This window comes from Tachysurus fulvidraco, chromosome 5 (assembly GCF_022655615.1).
Source record: "Tachysurus fulvidraco isolate hzauxx_2018 chromosome 5, HZAU_PFXX_2.0, whole genome shotgun sequence".
In the NCBI taxonomy this organism is placed as follows: domain Eukaryota; kingdom Metazoa; phylum Chordata; class Actinopteri; order Siluriformes; family Bagridae; genus Tachysurus; species Tachysurus fulvidraco.
The window spans coordinates 9,679,109-9,694,105 of record NC_062522.1 but is presented as its reverse complement, the minus strand read 5'-3'; the positions used below and the strand labels follow the sequence as shown (position 1 = coordinate 9,694,105).

Here is a 14,997-nt window from a genome sequence, read left to right as displayed (position 1 = left end):
TTTGACAAATCTCACAAATCTTCAACCACTACTGGACGATTCTGTCCAATCCAGCCTGTCTCTACAGACACCTTTGACAGATTCTGTCCACTCCTGAAGGTCAGACCAAGCCCACCCCCTACTATAGACCCTCTTGCCTGCCACAGAATGTTTGTCCAGTATAACCCACCCCTGCATAAATTAATAGCAATTGTTCCTGCCCATTATATTTTTGAATGAATTCAGTTCTATTTTCCAAAATCTAAACAAATTAGCCATTTAAACCACAATGATCCTGACCAGCTGAAAGCCTTTACTGAATTAAGCAGGAAAAATATCTCACATGTTCAATCTCAGTCTGTTGATTAAGATTGATTTTTCTATGACTGACAGGCCCTGTGGTAGCTATTTTGTTTTTATCTGGTCGTGATTCACTGATATTCAGTGTTTATACTGCTAGAAATGTCATACTGGGATTTTTAGGAACAAAGAAATCTTCATTATCATCCACTTTATTTTGGTGGTTGTGGAGCAATGCCAAGACTCTTCTTGTTCCTTCCAGAGGTTTGATCAGTTAGTAGTTAGTTACTTTATTTGGTTTAATTAGTTAGCCTATTTAAATAAAATGTGTTAATTTTTATGTTTGCTTGAGAAGTGAATTTTATTAACTTACTTAGCCAGCCATACTATTCTTTAATTCTATTGCAGCTCCACTTGTCTTCCGTTTCGGGAAGATTCCAGACCTTCATTGAGATGAAGCCGACCCTGTGAGGATCCTGAGGCATCTAGAGGTGTACCAGCTCCACTTTGACTCTGCTTTACGAAATATTCTCACATTCTAAGAGGAGATACCACTAGATGTGGTATTTAAGGACAACAATCTCCTCAACAATACAACATTTGTCGAACTGTGTATTGAATTAGTGTGTATTTATAATCACACCCTCCAGTGTCACCCAAATGAGGATGAGGTTCCCTTTTGAGTCTGGTTCCTCTCAAGGTTTCTTCATCTTCCATCAAGGGGGTTTTTCCTCACCACAGTCACCTCAATCATCTCAGGCTTGTTTGTTGGGGATAAATACAAACACATTTAAATATAAGTCTAATATTAATCTTGGATTTTTGTATAATATGAATCTTTATATTAAACTTTTTGGATTATATTTCTTATGTTCTGTACTCATGTTGCTCATGGTGGAATAGTAAATATAATAAATTAAGGTAAAATGTTGTCTTCCCCGTTAGAAATGTAATATTTTTAAAAAACCTTTTGCACAAGTGTCATCATTTAAAATTGGCCCATGATAATAAACCCACAGGTAATTGTGCACAAATTCATTCAACATCATTAGTCTTCTGCTATAAACTATTAGACTTTTAAATGAGATTTTCACCAAGGGAAGACAAATGAAGATCGATTGAGCTTGTATCTTCAAACCCCATTAGCAAAATGGGAAATAATTGTGGTTTTCATTCTACTTGACCTCCACTAATATATTTAACTGCACATTATTGGTACAACCTCAAACATAAACAGTTTGACTACAGCAAAGAACATTGTTTTAATTAATGAACCAGGATTAGTTACTTAAAAGACCCAGTTCCATTTGTGACAATCTCTTTCCAAAATGTCCTGGAAACCCCCATTTGAGATAAAAAGCAGATGAATTCCTGTCTCCAAATCCAGCCTCACAAAGAGCTCTAAAGACACTTTCATGCTACAGATCAAGGTCAAGTGTGCGCATCAGAGCTTTTGGCTTCAGAAATCTGGGCTTCATGCATGTCAGCAGACAGCACTTACTTTTAGATCTTCCCAAATGTTTGTGTGGACGTGGTGCCAAGAACCTACTTAAAACCCATTAAACACCCAGGTCACACTGGTGGTTTAAGACATAGATTTCCTGCTCATGAAAGTACATCCATTTTTTATATTAGTTTCATTATACTGATTTAAAATGAGTAACAAACTAATAAGCCACAAGGTTAAGGGATTAAAATGGTAAAAACAGAATTGAGGCAAAATTAGCTTTTCGTAGACATATACAAGGTCAGAAACGGAAAATATTTGTAAACATGATTCTATGAAACTCCATGAAAAGGTCACCAATTTGATTAAGGTTTTTTCTTCATTGCATTCTCTATGCCTTTGAGCAAACAACTAGAGAGGCTAAAGAGAAAAGCAGAGTTTCCAAAAGCACTACTTCAGATAGTGACAGAGATCACAATTTTCCTTCATTCTGATGTTTGATGAGAACATTAACTGTAAACACTAACTGTTTGATCTGAGCTCTTTACCTGTACGACTTTATACATTTTGCTGTTGAACATAATTAGCTGATTAAATTCAGGTGTTAAGGTGTTCCTAATAAAGTGGACAATGAATATATACGTTTGATGAAAAATACAAATTCACGATGTTGCCTGCTTTCATGCTCTTTGCGTGTGTGTGTGTGTGTGTGTTGTGTGTGTGTGTGTTTGTTGTGTGTGTGTGTTGTGTGTGTGTGTGTGCGTTTGTTGTGTGTGTGTGTGTGCGTTTGTTGTGTGTGTGTGTGTGTGTGTGTGTGTGTGTGTGTGTGTGTGTGTGTGTGTGTGTGTGTGTGTGTGTTGTGTGTCTGTGTGTGTCTGTGTGTGTTTTGTGTTTTGTGTTTTGTGTGTGTGTGTGGTGTGTGTATTTTGTGTGTGTGTGTGTGTGTGTGTGTGTGTGGTGTGTGTGTGTATGTGTGTGTTATGTGTGTGTGTGTGTGTGTGTGTGTGTGTGTGTGTGTGTGTGTGTGTGTGTGTGTGTGTGTGTGTGTGTGTGTGTGTGTCAGCAGCCCCCTGCCGGTAAGGCATGGCTGTGAAAATGTGCATGCGCAATGACAGTCTGCCCTCTAGGTGAGAATTAGAGGAATAACAGAGGAATGAGAAGGTGAAAGATTACTGCACTGTGCTGTAATTAAGGTTGTGTAGAAAAGGACTGTGGCACCAGCAAGAATCAATAAATTGTGGATGAAAACACAAGACCAGCACAAGCCTGTATACCTTGCCTCAGGGTTGTACTGTCCACGGTTCTGCCATACCTTTATAAAGCACCACCTAATGTTGCCCTGTCTAATGCTGTAATGATGTGGGGCATTGAGCTATGATACACAGACCACTCAACCACTAGCCAGTGAAACAAAGCTCTCGTGTACAAAACCGAAACAACGGAGCTTTGAAAACAGCAATATGAGATCAGAAACATACTGTTAGACCCACATGTGTTCTCTCACACTAATTTATTAAGCTGATTGTAAGAATCCTATTAGATCCTATCAGATATCACTAGTTCAATCTATTTCACGGTATTTTTTATTTATTTATTTATTTTTATAAAAACTGAATGTGGCATAAAGGTTGGACAGAACAACAATACCATAACGTAAGCTCTGTCCTCTAGTGTGTCGTGTGTGTGTGTGTGTTTGTGTGTGTGTGTGTGTGTGTGTGTGTGTTATAAGTGATATCATCAGCATTTCTTATTTTAAAAAAAATTCAAATAAAAAAACTTGTTGAAAGCTATCATTCAACGTTCAGAGGGGGGAATAATAATAAAAATAAATGTTTTTTTATTATTATTCTAACATTGATGTACATATACATATGTACATATATATAAGATCACACTAAATGTTGACTTTACTTAGTTTTTCACTGTTTACTGTTCTTATCCATCAAATTTCAGCTTCACGTGAACTCACAGATACTCGTTTACCTTCTTCATCAAAGTCTTCTGTCAAAAAAGTATATATTAAAGTTACATTAACAAAATAATATGGATTATTGACTCTCAGTATCAATCACAGTGTATAATCTTAAAGCTATTCTGCACTGCTGTATAACAGTTTGTAAGCTGTTTAAGAGCTGCTCAGATGCCAGTGTATGGCACATTATCCAGCAGATTAGTCATCTCCATCCAGCCCAGGTCCCACTGGATCTCTGTCACATCCTGTTTGGTTTTAGGCATTTCCTGATGGGCATTAGTCTCTCTGCATCTTGGGAACAACTTTACTCTCCTTCTGTAAAAGCAACATTTGTTTGATCATATCTAGCTGTCTGTATGCCATCTATATTTTAACAAGGAATATAAACAAAGCATATATTATGGTTAGTTGCTGGTTAGTTGCTCATAACCCATGGACTCTTGGAGTAAACACAGAATTCTGACAGTTTTCTGACAAAAAGTCAGTATGTGAAAATATTCCCACCTCTAAGAACCCACTATTAGTGCCACACTGTTGTGGATGCACTCTATTAAAGTTACTACACTTTATTATAAATAGACTCGCTAACTCCATCTAATATCTGAAGACAACTAACAGAATTACCACATCATTGACAAATAAGAACTCGGGTGTGAAGAACTTCCAAATCTACTGACATCTCTGAGATGAGAAATTATATTGTAATTTTTAACATGAATGAGTAGGCTTATTTTCATTACATATTGAAGCAATATGCTTATTAGTATTAAGCATTATTAAGCATAATTAATAAAATTTAAATTTAATACCACAGCACTACTCAATTCTCAAAATCTGATTGGTCAAATGGTGTTGATTACCTTTCTGTAACAGCAGCTCTGAATCTCAAGCGAGCTGTAATTCCGACACCAGGTTTATATTAATCTATGATCTACCTAATCTAATACCTTTGACTGTATGCATAGAAACATCTTATTTTTTAAGATAAAGTAATATAAGATAAATACTGCCTTCTTATATATTATTACCTTTCCATCCTGGTATTGGTTATTTTTTTCTAAAGTGTTTTTGTCCTTATTTAACAATTGCCAGAAAGCAGCGTTACAGACATTCAGATCTACACTATATGGCCAAAACGATGTGAACACCTGACCATCACACTTATATGTTGGCTTTCCCCAAACTGTTGCCACCAAAGCATAGAGTTGTTTAGACTTTCTTTGTTTTCTGTTTAATAAAGAACTGGAACAGAGGCCCAAACTTGTTCTGGCTTGATAAAGCCCCTGAGCACAAAGCGCAGTGTGTAAAGACATGGTGTGGGATGGAACAACATGTGTGGCTGCACAAAGCCCTGACCTCAACCCCACCAAACACCTTTGGGGTAAAATGCAGTGCTGACTGCACCCCAAACCTCCTCACCCAACATCAGTTCATGAACTCACTAATTGTTGTGGAGGAACATGCACAAATCCCGAAAGTCACGCCCAGAAACCTTTCCAGAACCTCCGATGGAGGTTTGTGATAACCTCCACATTGGATGGGATATAGCCTCCATATTGGGAAAGTCGTAGCTCAGTGGTTACCCTGTTGGACTGCTGATCAAAAGGTTGTGAGCTCTAACCAGAAGCAAGGCTTCTAGCCTCAATAGCTCAATTGAATAAATGAGCTACAATTTAAGTTGCTCTGGATAAGGCCATTTGCACACTGCTGTAAATGTTATAGCAGCAAGATGGGAACCATCTTGGACTCTGGATTTGGATGTTCAACAAGTACAGAGTGTAGTGGACAGATGTCCATATACACTTTTGGCCATATAGTATAGATAGTGAGATACTGATGCTCGTGTTCATGTTTACTAGATGCATTGATGGTCATAAGAATATCAAGACAAAAATAGTAATAATGGTTGCTTTACCTAAGGCTTGGTACAAGCAGAAAAGTGACAGGGATTAAAAGCAGAATGATGACGATGACACAGACGACCCAAACCCACGCCGCTACAGAACAGATCAAGGACATAACACAGGAGGGCATGAAAACTTAGTAGTAAATATGGCTTAATAAGCTAAAAACATGCTCAAAATATCCATACCTACAAAGCTGTTTTTTTCCTCTGAGTTATCTGTAGATAAACAAAAAGATTTAGAAAACAGGTTTACAGAATAACAGCAATTCCAGTTAGACAGAAAAAAGATCATTTCCTCACCTCTCACTGAGAGCCAGTTTTCTGGACTCTCCACAGCAGCAGTTGGGTCGACACACTTGTAAAATCCCTCATAAGACTTAGTCACATTCTCTATCGTCACATTGGCATTATTCATGCTCACACCGTCTTTATAGATCAATGCATGGTATAAGTTGTTGGAAGTTTTACATGTTAAAGTCACAGTCTCTCCCTCTGTCACAGGTTGAACTGGAGACTGGAGTATCACATGGTCATCTGGGGAGAAGAAGGAACACAGTGTCTATAGTCACTATGTTAGTGTCACTATGTTAGTGTCACTAGTGTCACTATGATCTATGTGATTGCTGTTTCTATCAGAACACTTAGGACTAATCTGTTTTAGATTTTATTTTAAGTATGCATGGATATTGTTTATTAGGCTACTGTCTCATAGATTCATTGATATAAAAAGATGTTCATTTAGGATTAAATTAATCAATGAAATAAGAATGAACAAAAACAAACCATCAAATAACTAACATAATTTTAGGTAACCTTATTTCGGATTGGATTCAGACCTATTCTAGGTTATTCGAGTCTAAGAGCTATTCACTATGGCCACCCAACACTCATAAAGCGGCTTGTGGTTAAATAAAGATGTGTTAGCTCACCGGTCACAATGATGTTGATGGTGTTACTGCGCTGATCCCCTCTGGCTGCTCCACACCAGTACAAGCCACTTAACCCACCAGTAATGTTGTTAAAGCTGCATTTCTCAGTTTGATCAGGATTGACTATGCCCTCGATCTTCAAACAGCCTGAATTTACTTTAGCATCATAGAGGCGTCTCAGGGTCCAACCTCCTGATTGACCACCGTGTACTAAACAGTGCAGAGAGAACTTTTCATCCTTCAAGTGCTGACTGCTGTCAGGCCAGACCTCCAGGGATGCAGGAGGTGAGGCTTAGTAAAGATGACAGAACAAAGACAGGGAGGACAAAAGGAGAATTGTTCAGAGGAAATTTCAGCAGAATAAACACAAGCACACAAGCACAATAATGCATAAATGCTATGAAATGACCTAATTTGTTGCCTAATGCAGATTTGTTGATTGTAATGGTCTTCCTATTCGCTTAGGCTAGATTCTTTTGTTTCTATAGTAACAAGACATTAATAGATTATTGTCAGTAATAGATATAGTAACTCAGACCCTTCACAGACCCTTGGGGTTGAATAACAGAATAAGGCAAAGTGCGACAGGTACGAGTTTCACACTGAAACATTTTTTATCATTTTGCCCTAGACTGAACCCAAAGGTTATACCTACTGGTGGTGCTTGCATAGTTTCTCCTTCTTACCTGCTGTGACACTTAAAGACACAGGTTTACTTAGCAGGGTGGAATTTGTGTCCTGTTTCCAAGCTTTACACCAGTATGTGCCACTGTCCTCAGAGGTTAGCACTGAAATGGAGTAAGTGTGATGGCTTACTCTGTGAGCACGACCAGGGGTCAGAGCCTTACCGAGGTCGTGTCTAAACCAACTGTAGATCCACAGCTCTGAAGAGTTCCTTTTTACCTCACATGTCAAAACAATGGGTTCCCCGAGGTAGAAGTGCTGTCCCTGAGGCCAGGCAGTCAAAACAACTTCTGAAAGAATTAATTTAGTACAGGAAAAAGAACACGTTACAAAATATAGTAAAGTTTTAAAGTGTGTGTGTGTGTGTGTGTGTGTGTGTGTGTGTGTGTGTGTGTGTGTGTGTGTGTGTGTGTGTGTGTGTGTGTGTGTGTGTGTGTGTGTGTGTGTGTGTGTTATACCATCAGATGTTCTGTTTTTGGCCAATGATAAGGACATTACTTGAAAAAAGAAAAACAACAACTTGTTAACTTTTCCACATGCAGATATAATGGATGCCAATACCTAAGAAGAACATTTAAAGAATCTAAGGAAAACTCACCTATAGCCACAAGAACAAACAAACTTTTCATTTTCTTCAACCCAGGATCATTATCTTTCTCCCAGACCAGCTAGCAAGATGAGGAATAAGCTATGTAACTGAGTCAAAAGACACCGCAAACAGCAAAAACATTTACATTCCCAGACATAATCTCATTTTCACACTCCTCCCCTTCCTGTCCTTAGAGATATACTGATTAACATGTAATGCACTATTTTCTAAACAACAACAGCGTTCAAAAAATGATTCTCATAAAGAAGCATCAAACTGAAGGATATTTACAGATCCAGCAAATTTAATGAATATCTGTAATGGAATGTGTGCTGTAGTGGAAGATACACTACACAGAATATGGATGAAGTGGTACAGAAAGTGGCTGAGAACAAATAGCTTTTTAAACTAACTTATAGATGGAGAGAGCTCAAGGACGTTGAGTTCCTTCACCTGTTATTTATATGAAGCAGTGTAAAGCTGTCGAATTGTAATATGGTGGAAATGTAAACGTGGAAATAGCATCATGATACATTATATGGCTAAAGGTTTGTAGACACATGACCATCACAGCCATATCCAACTGGCATTAAACAATTTGGCAATTTAAGAAGTAGAACAGAAACAGACAGACTGGATTTAATAATAATAATAATAATAATAATAATAATAATAATAATAATAATAATAATAATAATAATAAATGCCTCCACCAGCTAGTGACAGATTCCCCCCCCTTTTTAAAAAGTAAAGAATTAAATTTTTTTTTGCTTTTATTTTATTTTTTTATTTTATTATTTATTTAAAACGCTTTTGCAAAACAGGAATAATTAATGATTCATTAATTGCAAATATGTAGCATATATGTTTGTTTTTTTATTTATTTATTTATTTTTTGCATTTATTTAACTAACACAATGCATTGTCTATGTTTCTCAACGTGTGACGCCATAAGGGACTTTTAATTTGGAGGTCGGTGGACAGGATGTGCTTCATACAGTGTCTTTGATAAATAAAACATTTTTATCACCATCCTTGGCTGATTTTTCAGTGAAGATATTCGTTACTGATAGAAGAGAGTGAGTATGTGTGCTTGTGTGCAAAAGGCTGTGTGTGTTATATATAATTTATCCAATGTGAGCTTCATGGTTCAGGTTTTTATCACGAGGTTGAAGTTGGATTTTGATTTTTGATTTTTTTTTCAGTCACACCTTAAAAGATCCAGGACATATCTGCCTGTAGATGGCGCTATAAAGCAAAATAAATAGTTTGTATGACTGGGTGAACACTGCATAGAGGAAAATCTAACCAGTTTGATCTAATGATCTTCCAAAAACATCACCTTTGCATATGAAAAAAATGTGTATAATACAATTATTCAATATGAAGAGAGGTGTTTTACTGTGGTATTTGAGTTAAATATAATTTTCTGCTTAATTCCTATGCTGCTGTCTCCTCATTGTTCCTTTACCTATTTTTTTATTTCTGCTTGCTCCATAGATGAAAGCACAATTTGTCAGTATTCGATAGACTCAAATGCCACAAAAGTCCACAGGTCTGTTATTTATGGGCTTGTGGTAGCCTAGTGGTTAAAGCGTTGTTTTTATCACGAGACAATACAGACTTTACGAGACAATACAGACTATACGAGACAATACAGACTATAAAAAACAATACGGACTATAAAAGATAAGACAATACAGACAATACAGCCTACCCGAGACAATACAGACTATACGTGATAATACAGACTTTACAAGACAATACAAACTATACAAGACAATACAGACTATAAAAGACAAGACATTACAGACTATACAAGACAAGAAAATACAGTCTATACAAGACCAGACAATACAGACTGTATGAGACAATACAGATTATACAAGACAAGACAATACAGACTGTATGAGACAATACAGACTATACAAGACAAGACAATACAGACTGTATGAGACAATACAGACTATACAAGACAATACAGACTGTATGAGACAATACAGACTATAAAAGACAAGACAATACAGACTGTATGAGACCATACAGACGATGAGATACTATATAATCAGTACGAGTATTAAATATGAATACAGAATATATGACTGATCAATTATGTACATAAACTGTGAGAGGTTCATGGTAGTGCAAAAAAACCGTATGCACTTCATGTTAAATATGTTTATTTTTACTTTTTATCCCTTCGTTTTGTGATATCTTATGTATGTATATATCTTTATGAAGCCCCAGGATCCTAGAGGAAAGTAGAAATAAATGGTAGAAATGGTAGAAATAACAATAAAAGCTTAGTTTTCTCTATGGCGCCATCTACAGGCCAGATATAGTAAGTCGCGGATCTTTTAAGGTGGAACGGAAAACTCCGAATAAAAAGCCAAAAACTTCAATGCAAATGTTTGCACGTTTACTCAAATTCAACTGGAGGATTTATTGTCGGAATCTGGTATGACATGAGATATTATTTATGCTTTTTCCTTATATTGTCTATACAATTTGTTAAATATTGTGGTTTCGATTTTGCATATTTCTGTACTAAACAATATGTGAAAATAGTGCGCATGCGCACATCCATCCCTACTGTTTAGTACCCTAGTACGCTAATATTCCTGTGATTAGCATTAATAGTTTTGCTAGCAGGTAAATATAAGTTTACAATTACAATATTGTTTAACCTACATTTGAGATTTCTAAATGTCAGAATAACCTACATTTTGAGAATTACAAGAATGCACACACTATATTTAGAGAATGATATCTTAAATGTGGAAATTTTTTTGACTATTTGTGGACATGGGCAGTTTTTTAGCTTTTTCACAAGTCAGCAGATTCACCCCTTTCCTTCCTTCCTTCTTTCCTTCCTGCCTTTCTTTGTCACTGATAAACCTCGGTGAATATTTCTGAGTTTTAATGTGAGTGGGCTAAAGTCCAGTGACACCACTAATCCTGAGGCAGGGTGTAAACACCTACTCACTTTGAATGAGTTCAAGACTGATCTGATACACAGTGGGATCATTTCTTCTTGTTGTTTCTTAGAGTCATAAGGCAAACATGAATGACTATGCAGTGCTGAACACCGGGCGAAAGATGCCACTTGTTGGACTGGGGACGTGGAAGAGTGAGTCTGGAAAGGTGAGTGTATGTTTACATGTAGACCGTCCGTATTCTGTTTTATATTCAGCCTATTGGGTTGTTAAATATTTGGCAAAAGTAAACAGGCGTGATTGCAAAGTCTAGTGAGATGAGATGATCTGCAACACCATAGTCTGTTTGGCTAATCTGTAACTTCTCATGTGACTTTTGAGAATCATCTTTTGTCTAATTTGCGAAACCTTTAGTTCAACTCTCTGCAGTCATTGACTTGTTTTTTGCTTTTTTTTGGGGGTTGTTTTGTTTTTTTGTTTTTTTCAGTCTAAATGTTGCATAAGAGGTAATAGGTGTAAGAGGATTAAATCAGATCTTAACATTAGAGTATTAGCATGAGCCTTATAATCATGTATATTTGGATTATACTGTACATTAGGATTCATGTCTATAGTTGAAGTATGACTGTTGTGACATTTGCAGATTTACAAATCCAAATATGTTTCTATGATTCAAAAAGTGATGGTTGTAACGTTTATTACTTTAGAGAAAATCTTTATAGATATAGTCATATATTTACGTTTTTTTTATTGCAGGTGAAACAGGCGGTTATATGGGCTCTTCAGGCTGGATATCGGCACATCGACTGCGCTTCGATTTATGGAAATGAATCAGAAATTGGAGAAGCCTTTCAGGAGATGTTGGGGCCTGATAAAGTGAGTCATCTGAGATGAATACCTAAGCTATGAAAATACATGTCATGGATTTTCTTTAGTTTTTCTCACAAACTGTCCTCAATGTCAGGCCTTGAAACGAGAAGACGTGTTTGTGACCTCCAAATTGTGGAACACGAAGCACCATCCTGAGGATGTGGAGCCATCACTGCTAAACAGCCTGAAAGAGCTGAAGCTGGAGTACCTGGACCTCTACCTCATTCACTGGCCTTATGCCTTTAAGTAAGTGTAGGCTGTCACATGACCACTTGACCAAGGGAACCTATTACACTGATCTACAAATGAGACAATAAACAATCTGACCAAGCACAAGAACAGCAAGAGCCACAATTAGACACAAGGAATAGAACAAATTAGTTGCACTACATGATCTAACCTCTCTAGGTTCAATGATAGTGCAGTTGAGTATGATCCACATAGACACCCTAAAGGTTTATATGTCCCAATTACTTTAGTATGTAATACTTGAGTCTCATCCTGATAAAATTGATAATTTTACCTGGATACTATAGATTTATTCTTACAGATCTGCAGCTGCTGTTACAATAAAGACTGTCCTGAGCTCATCCCAGGACTCTAATTCACAATACTGCACATCTTTTCACCACTCTTAGTACCGTTTGTGAGTTTATGTAATGCATTTATGTTTTGAGTCTGGTTCCTCTGTCTGTCTCATGATCTCTAGGGCAGATTTTCCTTGTGAATGTCACCTCAAGCTTGCTCACTGGGAATCCAGATCTATAACCAGGAGAAATGCATCATTTCCAGTGTTCATTCTAAACACATGCCTCCAGAAGCCTTAACAGTAGACAAAAAAAGTTAACTAAGTTTATGATGTTATTAAAGGTAAATGATTGACATGACAGTAGCGACGGATATGGCGGCAATTTCAGTACTGTATTCAAATTCAAATGCATTTCTGATCATGCAATTCCATTTTGAGCACAGATCATTTTAGGCAAAATTCAAATTCAGTTTTAAACCTGTGTTCCTGTAAAGAGTAGAGTACAATGGCTGGGAGAATTAAAATGCAAAAGTGTAGTCCACGTCTACACAGATCTGATTCTGCAACGTTGAAACATTTCAGACCTCCCATCCTCATGCTAAAAAAAGCTTGAATTTTCTCCTTCTTCTAGGCAGGGGGATAGCACTTTCCCCAGAAAGGAAGATGGGACCTTACTGTATGATGACATTGATTACAAGGTGACGTGGGCCGCCATGGAGAAACTCGTCGAAAAGGGACTTGTGAGGGCTATCGGGCTCTCTAACTTCAACAGCAGACAGATTGATGATATCTTGTCCGTGGCCAACATAAAGCCTACTGTTTTACAGGTTAGGAGAGAGATATTTCAAAAGCCCGAAGATCATCTGTTTTGTTGCTTTACAATCCCTTATTACTGCAGGGCGCCAGCCTAGAGAAGGCATTTTTGTTTACTAACTGATTGACTGACTGACTCCCATTGTTGAAAGCGGCCTTAACAAAAGCCCTGAGTTTAATTTTTGAAAAAAAAATCATTGTTCGATTTTAATTTGGTCTTTGCATATTAATGCTTAAAAAACAACCTGAAATGAAAAGTTTTCACTCGGTCCAGGTGGAGGGTCATCCTTATCTTGCCCAGGTGGAGCTTCTTGCTCACTGCAGGGAGAGGGGCTTAGTGATGACTGCCTACAGTCCACTTGGCTCTCCAGATCGTGCTTGGAAGAGACCAGATGAGCCAGTTATCTTAGAGGAGCCAGTCATTGCAGCTTTAGCCAAGAAGTACAACAAATCTCCTGCACAAATTATAATCAGGTAAATGTATTCAAGACTACAGTGAATTAAACGCAGTACTTTTGTCTAATGCATTCAAGTAGTTTATTGTTTGTGTTGCTGGATTGTGTGACATGTTGCAAAAATAGATTGTTACATTTGCTCAAAATGCAGGTGGCAGACTCAAAGAAGTGTTGTGACGATCCCAAAGAGTGTTACAGAGTCTCGCATTAAAGAAAATATACAGGTTCTATTTTTTTCCATTATTCAAATACTGATTTTTTTTTATTATCATCATCTATCGTTATTGTTGTAATCTAACACGTTTTTGTGCACACGCAGGTTTTTGATTTCACTCTTGAGCCTGCCGAGATGGACAGTGTGACAGCATTGAACAAAGGCTGGAGATACATTGTGCCAACTATAACTGTAAGTTTCTCAGCCCATAATAGTTGTCTTTTAAAGTCAGTTCATTTTGTTAATTCAAAGTGGTGTAAATAAATAAAAGAGAAAGTGTACCATCTCTAACAGCACTGAGGGGTGTTTTTTTTGTTTGTTTGTTTTTCAGGTTGATGGCAAGCCTGTACCAAGGGATGCAGGACATCCCCACTATCCATTTAATGATCCTTATTAATGAATACATTGTACTGCAGAATTATGTGCCTTCCAATCTACTTCGACTGGCAAAGCTGAACACATAACACGATACATGTAGGTTTTTACCTTACTGATGGGAGCATTTTCACCCATTTTTCATTTCTCAGGCATTAAGGTACTTGACAGTCTGTATCTGTTTATTGTTCCAAATATCCCTATCTGTATGTGGATGACTTTTTTTGATGAGTCTCATATGATCCCAGTCCAGATACATAACTCTAGTTTCAACAAGATGCCCTGTAAACCTTTTCGGACAGCTTTATAAAAATAAAACATTAAACAAATAGAGTTCCTCCTATTTGTATCTGTGTTTGTCTGTTTTAAACACATTATCTGTTCAGCCTCAGTGATGTATTCATATTTTCTTACACCCCTACTGCAGTTACTTGATTTTGAATGTGATGAGCAATGCCATATAAGGAACATATGATTGTCATGTATTGTCATGTACCTACATATTATAAAGTTAGAAGAAATGTAACTCGTATTCTTACCAAGTGAAACTCACCAGAAGAACTAAAGACTGAATAAATGTGTGACTGAGAATGTAGAATTGATCTCCCTGTGTGAGTCTAATTACTGCAACTTTGCCAGGCAGAATACAAGCCTTTATTTTGTCACATATACATTACAGCACAGTGAAATTTCTTCGCATATCCCAATTTTGGGGTCATAGTGCAGGATCAGCCATGACACAGCACGCCTGGAGCAGTGAGGGTTAAGGGCCTTGCTCAAGGTTCCATCAGTGGCAGCTTGGCAGTGCCAACCCCAATCCTCTGATCAACAACCCAGAGCCTTAGCTGCTTGAGCCACCACTGCCAGTACAGAAGTGCTGTGCCTGTCGAAAGAGATATTACATGTAAAGTTGATTTCTGAGTTGTGTTTTTTTCTAGCTACCCATGGATACTATACTGGCCAACCTCTTATAGAAATACGAACAAAATCAACTGTATT

The 14,997-nt window shown here is 37.3% G+C and overlaps 2 protein-coding genes across 5 annotated transcripts; one reads left to right on the top strand and one right to left on the bottom strand.

The window, feature by feature from the left end:
* Positions 1 to 3,498: 3,498 nt before the first annotated feature.
* LOC113647653 (Fc receptor-like protein 5) lies at positions 3,499 to 7,952 on the bottom strand. Its single transcript, XM_027154496.2, has 8 exons — positions 7,816 to 7,952; positions 7,676 to 7,714; positions 7,220 to 7,507; positions 6,534 to 6,824; positions 5,905 to 6,138; positions 5,791 to 5,820; positions 5,614 to 5,695; positions 3,499 to 4,013 (listed from the first exon to the last, which is right to left on the bottom strand). Exons 1-8 carry the CDS (start codon positions 7,844 to 7,846, stop codon positions 3,863 to 3,865), a joined length of 1,146 nt encoding a protein of 381 aa, XP_027010297.1. The 5' UTR covers positions 7,847 to 7,952; the 3' UTR covers positions 3,499 to 3,862.
* Positions 7,953 to 8,753: 801 nt separating this feature from the next.
* akr1a1b (aldo-keto reductase family 1, member A1b (aldehyde reductase)) lies at positions 8,754 to 14,600 on the top strand. 4 transcript variants are annotated; one of them, XM_027154464.2, is made up of 9 exons: positions 8,754 to 8,885; positions 10,855 to 10,950; positions 11,499 to 11,618; positions 11,707 to 11,858; positions 12,773 to 12,968; positions 13,229 to 13,428; positions 13,561 to 13,633; positions 13,729 to 13,815; positions 13,955 to 14,600. In XM_027154464.2, exons 2-9 carry the CDS (start codon positions 10,870 to 10,872, stop codon positions 14,018 to 14,020), a joined length of 975 nt encoding a protein of 324 aa, XP_027010265.1. In that variant the 5' UTR covers positions 8,754 to 8,885; positions 10,855 to 10,869; the 3' UTR covers positions 14,021 to 14,600. The 4 variants fall into 4 exon arrangements, with proteins under 4 accessions (XP_027010265.1, XP_027010268.1, XP_027010264.1 ...); XM_027154467.2 differs by lacking the exon at positions 8,754 to 8,885 and adding an exon at positions 9,343 to 9,361; XM_027154463.2 differs by lacking the exon at positions 8,754 to 8,885 and adding an exon at positions 10,138 to 10,264.
* Positions 14,601 to 14,997: the final 397 nt, after the last annotated feature.